Below are 8,147 nucleotides of genomic sequence, written 5' to 3'. Positions count from 1 at the left end.
GCTATTATATGTAATGGAATATGCAGTTCTCTTGGCCCAATATAGACGCAATAAACGTGTGCCCTCTCAAAAATGGACACATATTGGCTTTCAATTCAATAATTGTCTAGTCTTCTTGGCAGTACTTCACTTGAACGAACCGCACTGGTACTTAAAATTGGTCTGTGTGTGAAATATATTATATATTAAAATTCAATCAGGCGGATATAACTGTATTTCATTCTGTTTTATTACATATTTTATATATATTTATATTGTTTTATATGTGTTTTTTTAAAAGATAAAAGCAGGTTCATATCCATAAATATTGAACATATAACCATTTTAAACATGTGACTATGATAAGGCACTACCAGTGTCAAATGATCCATTATGTTATTGTTTTGAACACATCAACTCATGTTTAGAGGGTTTAGCTTCAACATTTGAACTTCCAAACCTGATCGAAAGCATCTAAATAGTTGTTTGGGTAATAGTTTAGTGGGAAAAAAAACCTCTTTAATTTTACTGCAATCAGTACTCTTCTTATGTGCATTGACAAGAACCTCACTCACATAGTATAAATATCACTTAATACATTGACAGTTTTTATATATATATATATATATATAGCTATATGCATAATAACACATTTGTTTTATACTTTATATCATATAGGATTAATGAGACAATATAATTACAGTGAGAATATCTCTAATACTTGAGTGGTTTAAAACTTGAAGGTGCCGTCACATTCAATATTGCACAGTTTCTGAGACAAATCTCCATTTTCAGCTTGTTATTTTTCCTTGTCTTAAATCTGTGATAGATATATACGTATATCTATGTGTGTGTGCTACAGATAAACGAACAGGATACTGGCATAAGCACCAATACTTAGGGCTTTTTTTATTTCATTTTGTATGCATCACTTAAACAAGTGAGTTGGTGGATCCACTATACAACTGGTGACAAAAAACAGTGGAAACTCTAAACCCGAACTGCATCCTCTTACCTTTTTTTTTTTTGTTAAACAAATTATGACACATAAGAAGTACCATCAGATTGTTTGATTGTTGTCGTCTCCCACAATTTCAGAGTCTCATTGGTCTGTTAAATTGATCCAGACGGCACATGGTTGGTTTCAGGAGATTTCATTGGAACTGTTGGCCTGCTAGCTGTAATGCCAAATCTGTACTCAACCCTAAATATGACTTGACAACTTTCAGCTATATGATTGCAGCTACAATTTGTTGTGACAATTCTGTATCTCAGCTGCCCTCCCTGTCTGGCTGTTAAATTGTGCTGTCTAGAGAAATCAAACAGACTCTGGAGCTGTGGGCAACACAAAGAGGCAGTCAGATTGATCAGACGCAGGTCTCGTTGTGTGATGATGTGGCCCTTGGTCCAGGGGAAGGTTTTAGGTTGCATAGTGATCAAAACTGCCCAGGTATTCCAGCGCTGCTCGATAGCAGAACTGGTACTGCTCCTGTGGAGGGAAAGGACACACACAAACACACACACACACACACACACACACACACACACACACACACACACACACACACACACACACACACACACACACACACACACACACACACACACACACACACACACACACACACACATCATTTGATCCGAATCTCAGAGCTGATCAGTATACTACTGAAATTAGTGTACACCTCAGGGTAAAAGTCAAATTTAAAGGGATATAAACTTTGTATACTTTTTGTGAAAAGCAATTTCGAGATACGAATAGACAATTATGAGAAATAGTCACAAGTAACAATTGTGAGATATGAAGTCATAATTATGAGTGATAAAGACACAATTGTAAAAAATAATCAATCATCTCATGAAGTCACAATGAGAAATAAAGTCATAATTATAAGAAATAATGTTGTTATTATGAGATATAAAAATCAGTTACTAGAAAGTCACAGTTGAGGGATATAAAGTCATACTAATGAGTGATAAAGTTACAGTTGTAATAAATAGTTAAGTCACAATGAGAAATAAAGTCATAAAAAATATTGTATTTATTAGACAGTCACAATTGTAAGAAATAGTATTATGAGCTATAAAGTCACAATAATAAAACATCTCATAATTGGTTTTATTTCTTACAATTGTGACTGTCTAATAATTAGTCACAATAAAACTAAAAATAGTCACAAACAATTGCAAGAAATGAAGCAAATTATGAGATATAAAGTCTCAATGACAAGTTATAAAGCAAAATAGTGAGAAATAAAGTCACAACTGTAAGAACTAAAGTCAACTATTAAATAAATTAGGTGATTATGAGAAATAGGAGCAATAGGAAAAAAATCACAATAATGAAAAATAAAGTAAATTGTAAGAAAGTTGTATTTATGATACATTAAGTCAAAATTATGAGAAAAGTAGTGTGTGAAACATAAAGTCGCAATAGTAAAAAATAAAATAAATTATGGCATAGAAAGTCACAATAATGAAAAAAAAAAAACACCTGACATGTCATTGCTTGAGCCAATGTTTCAAAATAGAGCAAATATAGCTTTTAGGGAGAATCAATCAACAACTGCATGTTAAGCTACGATAGGAAAAAGTACTTCAACATCAACAGAATTTCTCAGCGGTTTTAAAAGTGATTAACTCTTGCTAGTCAAAAGAAATGATGGATCTACAAGTAGTTCCATGGAATTATGGGTAGAAAGACATCAGTACTGCATGATGTGGGTTGCAGTATGCAATCTTACCTCTGTCTGAACCATGGCTGGTCTTTGAGTACGCAACATTTTGACAGTCTGGAAGATGTCGACCACTCCCTCATAACGCATCCTCTCCAATACTATACTCAGAGTGATAAATACACCTGTCCTGCCAACGCCAGCACTGCACACGCACATCCCAGAAAATATTACTTCCCGTAATACATGTGAGAATTCATTTTATTTCACAGCTCTTGGTAAGACTTGATTGGCATTTTGAATCATGACATTTTGCGGTTAAATATTTTTGTACAATGTTGACCTGAACTGTAAGCACATAATGAAGTAATTTGCCTCAAATCTACTGTATATATGTAATTTCCTTTTTTTTATTCGGTAGGTAATTTTGCAAAAAGATAAAAAAAATTTAAGTCAGCCGAAATAACCCCTGAACACGGACTACTACGCTGAACACATAATAGAAAAAAAGGAATTAAATACCGGTACATCATAAATTATTTAGCACTTATTTTCCTCACCTGCAATGTACTGAGATCGGCCCATCCTGACCGAACTGCTCTTTTGTTTTGTGCACTTGACCAATAAAATCAATGAAGCCTTCACCAGATTTTGGCACGCCCTGCTCTGGCCAATCCGTGAACTGAAACTGCCGGACCGTTCTGGATTGACCGTCCTAGAAGAGAGACACACCAGTGAGAGACAGACAGCAGCAGCATTTCAACCAGGGTTCTGTATGAAGTTACATAAAACATGGAATCATATAAAATTTTCATGACATTTCTAATTAATAATTTGCCAGCTGACTTTTAATCATTATATATTGGAGTAATGTTAGTTAATGTTACAAATGAAAGTTCCCTTTCGTTGTCACTCCGAGTTACGTCGGATGACGACGAATGGGGTTTCGCTTAGAACACCTATCGACTTCGAGTATTACAAAACGAGCCAATGGCAAAGAAATGCCATGGGTCTGCGGAATTTGCATAGCGTATCTCCGCCTTACCTCGTGGGTATAAAAGGAGGACGCCGGCAACAGGCAGATATGTTTTCGCTTCGGAGCCAAGAGCATTTCTTCACTCCACAGTCATCTCTGACTTCGCTCTACGAGACGAGCTTCTCTCTCCGGTGTTGGTGTGACGGCGATCTGCAGCGAGCTCACAGTGCCTGCTGATCTGTGCAGTAATCTGCCAGTGTGTGTGTGTCTCCCTGTGCGCTTCAACATCGCGGAGTTTTTTCTCTCCTCTCATAAAAGAGCTCGCACGCGGCACGTCTTTTTAAAGACGGCTCGCCCGTGCATTTCTGGTTGCAGCGGACTGGTATCGGACTCTGATGGGCACGAGCGCTGTCTAGTGTGTTTGATCATGCTTGAACAGCGCTCGTGGGTGACTCATGTTCTCGCAAGGGAACGTGATCATCGCGTCATAAATAGGTCGAGACTCGGTGAACTCGCAAGAGTGAGAGTCCCCTCATCCACCCCCCGATCTTCGGCGGGTGGCCAGGGTGACCTGAGGGTTAGGGTCTGGAACAAGGCGCCGACTATGTGTCCGTGACCCCAGCCCCCCTCTTCGATGACGGTGCCCGCTAGTGAACTGCTGATTCCCGCGAGTCTACCCTCTGGTGGCCCGCGTGTTTCAGTTGAAGCTACAGAGGAAGATGCCATGTCTGTTGCAGCATCACTAGGTGGGCTTGAGTCTTCTGGAAGTGAGGGCTCGTCACAGCTGCCACCTTCCGGTGTGCATACGGCTGTGCCTGAGTCTGATCCGGAGATGACGGCCATGCTTTCCTGGGACGATTGGTTTTGGGTAAGGCCGCCGACCCTCGTCCGTGGCAAACCCCAATACCTCTCTTCCCGGACGTGCATGATGAGATCTCGAAGTCCTAGAAGACCCCCTTGTCTTCTTAGGACCGCTCGCTGATCTCATCCGCCTTTCCTCCCCTCGATGGGGCCGCTGCCCTTGGGTACACTGGGGTTCCCCCGGCTGAACGCTCTGTTGCGATGCTATGTGTCCTCAGAGTGCTTCTTCTCGGCGCAATCCTAAGCACCCGCCCGTGGCCTGTAGTTTTTCGTCTACGCTTGTGGCGAGATCCTATAGCGCCACGGGACTGGCAGCCGCCTCACTGCATGCCATGGTCATTCTGCTGGTCCACCTGACCCAGATGCTCATGGACCTGCACGAGGGCGGGACTGACCCAGGGCTCTTCACTGAGCTGCGCGCCGCCACTGACCTTGCTCTCTGAGCGACGAAAGTGGCCGTACGCTCCCTGGGTCAGGTGATGCTCACCAGTCTGTGGCTGAACCTGTCTGATGTGCTGGATGTCGCGCGGACCCGTCTGTCCGACATTCCCATATCCCAGGTCGGCCTCTTCGGCGGTGCGGTTGAGGGCTTGCCCAACAGCTCTCAGCCGCCCATGAGCAGAGTGAGGTTGATTCTGTCCCGACGGCCCCGCCGTCCGCTCAGATCCCTCGTCTGCCCACCGCCGAAGGCGCCCTCCCACGGCTCCCACCCCGCCCGTTCACGGGCCGGCTCTGGGGGCCGCGGGCGGACGCCACAGCCCTCTCCAGCCCCGCCCCCCGCTACACGCCGGGTTAAGCGGCGCTCGTGAGACGGGCACCTCGGCGATGGAGCAGGATGAGGTTGATTCTGTCCCGACGGCCCCGCCGTCCGCTCAGATCCCTCGGTCTGCCCACTGCCGAGGGCGCCCCCCCGCGGCTCCCACCCCGCCCGTTCACCCGGGTCGGCTCTGGAGGCCGCGGTCGGACGCCACAGTCCTCTCCAGCCCCGCACCCCGCTACACGCCGGGTTAAGCGGCGCTCTTGAGTTGGTCTCCTCAGAGATGGGACTCAGTTCTTTCCAGGAGTTGGTAGCAGGACCACTCCTTTCCCCGGGGAGGGCCGGGGAAGAATCCTTATTCTCCAAAGAGCTGATTCTCCCATCTCTGAGCACAGAGTTCTCGGACGTCTCAGAGCGCCGCCCACAAGCCGTGCTCTCCTCGTCCCCCTCTGTCCCAGAGGTGGTTGACATGGTGTGCCGTCCACGGACCGCTTCGCCCCTGTCCCCCTCTGTCGCCAGACCCCTGGCAGAGCAGGCCCCCGCGGGACGACCAGCCTGGTCCTCCCCTGGCCCCTCTGCCAGGGCGCGGTTGCTAACTGTGCCCCCACATCGGGCCGCTATGCCGTCCACGCCTGGGCCAGTTACTCCGCTTCGCTGCCCCTCCGGGGGGACGCCTGTGGTCGCATGATCCCGCTGGTTCAGTTCCTGGGAGCCTGGTTAGAGCTTCCCCGTCTGTCCCGCTGGGTCGCGCGGACCATCAGGCTCGGCTATGCGATTCAGTTCGCACGGTCTCCTCCCCACTTGGGGAGTCCGCTCCACTTTTGTCGGTGGCTATGCCCCCATCAGGAGAGCAGAGATTGCCACCCTGCTGGCGAAGGGCGCAATCGAGACTGTCCCTCCAGCCGAAATGAGGTCAGCCGGCTTCTCAGCCCCTACTTCATTGTCCCCAATAAAACCGGTGGGTTACGGCCAATCCTGGACTTGCGCGTGCTGAACCGCTCCCTTCACAGGATGCCGTTCAAGATGCTCAAACGCGTTTTCGAATGCATACGGCCTAGGATTGGTTTGCAGCGATCGACCTGAAGGACGCCTACTTCATGTCTCTATTCTCCTTGACACAGACCGTTCCTTCGGTTTTCTTTCAGGGGCAGGCATCCAGTACGCGGTTTTCCCTTTCGGGCTAGCCCTGTCTCCTCGCATCTTCACGAAGGTCGTCGAGGCTGCCCTTGTTCCCCTTCGGGAACACGGGGTTCGCATCCTGAGTTATATCGACGACTGGCTGGTCATAGCTCACTCTCGAGTTCAGGTTGCGAACACAGGGACCTAGTGCTTCGGCACCTAGCTCGTTTGGGCCTTCGGGTCAACTGGGAGAAGAGCAAACTTTGCCCCGTGCAGAGGATCTCTTTTCTCGGTATGGATATCGACTCGGTCGCCATGTCCGCGCAGCTTACGAGCTAGCGCGCACGCAGTCACTGCTGACTTGCCTGAGACAGTTCGAGGGCAAGAGTGCGGTTCCACTGAAACTTTTTCAGAGGCTCCTGGGCATATGGCTTCTGCAGCCGCGGCAACGCCGCTCGGATTGCTTCATATGAGACCGCTTCAGCTTTGGCTTCGCGACCGAGTCCCGAGGTGGGCATGGCAACACGGCACCCTCCGAGTAACAGTTACTCCGACCTGCCGTCAGACCTTCACCCCGTGGTCGAACCTCAGTTTTCTACGGGCCGGAGTGCCCCTGGAACGAGCTTCGCGGCATGTTGTTGTAACGACAGATGCCTCCTCCACGGGCTGGGGTGCCATGTGCAATGGACGTGCTGCCGCGGGCTCCTGGACAGGACCCCGTCGCCTCTGGCATGTCAATTGCCTCGAGTTGCTGGCCGTACGTCTTGCTTTGCGCCGCTTCCGGGCCGTGCTCAAGAACCAACACGTACTAGTCCGCTCAGACTATACCGCCACTGTAGCGTACATCAACCATCAAGGTGGTCTACGCTCCCGCCGTATGTCGCAACTCGCCCGCCACCTCCTCATATGGAGTCAGAAGCATCTGAGGTCGCTTCATGCCATTTACATCCCCGGAGCCCTGAACTGTGCAGCGCACGGCTTCAGCCCCTCCCGGGAGATTGGCGACTCCATCCCCAGTCGGTTCAGCTGATTTGGGACCAGTTCGGGGACGCACAGATAGATCTGTTTGCCTCTCACGACTCGACCCATTGCGCCCTGTACTATTCCCTGACCGAGGGCACGCTCGGCACGGATGCACTGGCGCACAGCTGGCCGCGGGGCCGCAAATATGCGTTTCCCCCAGTGAGCCTTCTTGCGCAGACCCTGCGCAAGGTCAGGGAGGACGAGGAGCAGGTCATTCTGGTCGCGCCATACTGGCCCGCCCGGACCTGGTTCTCCGAACTAGTACTCCTCGCGACAGCACCTCCCTGGCCGATTCCCCTGAGGGAGGACCTCCTTTCTCAGGGACGGGGCACCCTATGGCACCCTCGTCCCGATCTTTGGAACCTCCACGTGTGGCTCCTGGACGGGACGAAGCAGGTTTGAGTACCCTTCCACCTACGGTGGCGGCTACCATCACTTCCGCTAGAGCGTCGTCCACGAGACACGTCTACGCGTTGAAGTGGAACCTCTTCGTCAACTGGTGCTCTTCTCTTCAAGAAGACCCCCGGAGATGTTCGATTAGTGTCGTGCTTTCCTTCCTTCAAGATAGGCTGGAGCGAAGGCTGTCTCCCTCCACCCTGAAAGTCTATGTTGCCGCCATTGCCGCACACCATGACCCAGTCGAAGGTAAGTCTGTTGGAAGGCACGACCTGATCATCAGGTTCCTGAGAGGAGCGAGGAGACTGAATCCTCCTCGTCCTCCTCTCGTTCCCTCTTGGGACCTCTCAGTGGTTCTAAC

General features: G+C 48.9%; 1 protein-coding gene across 12 annotated transcripts in view; it reads right to left on the bottom strand.

Moving 5' to 3' along the window:
• Positions 1-857: 857 nt before the first annotated feature.
• The window catches only part of ptprdb (protein tyrosine phosphatase receptor type Db), a 100,158-nt gene continuing 92,868 nt past the window's right edge, over positions 858-8,147 (bottom strand). For all 12 annotated transcript variants that reach the window (XM_077204811.1, XM_077204809.1, XM_077204802.1 and 9 more), the window contains 3 exons: positions 3,215-3,369; positions 2,724-2,859; positions 858-1,468 (listed from right to left, as the gene is read on the bottom strand). In XM_077204811.1, the coding sequence (XP_077060926.1) occupies positions 1,400-1,468; positions 2,724-2,859; positions 3,215-3,369 (360 nt within the window). In that variant the 3' untranslated portion in view covers positions 858-1,399. The remainder of the gene's footprint in view (positions 1,469-2,723; positions 2,860-3,214; positions 3,370-8,147) is intronic.

The sequence above is a fragment of the Siphateles boraxobius genome, unplaced genomic scaffold (assembly GCF_051911475.1).
Source record: "Siphateles boraxobius isolate OS27281-9 unplaced genomic scaffold, OSU_SipBor_1 119, whole genome shotgun sequence".
NCBI lineage: Eukaryota > Metazoa > Chordata > Actinopteri > Cypriniformes > Leuciscidae > Siphateles > Siphateles boraxobius.
The sequence above is the reverse complement of the archived record's forward strand: the minus strand, read 5'-3'. Positions and strand labels throughout refer to the sequence as shown.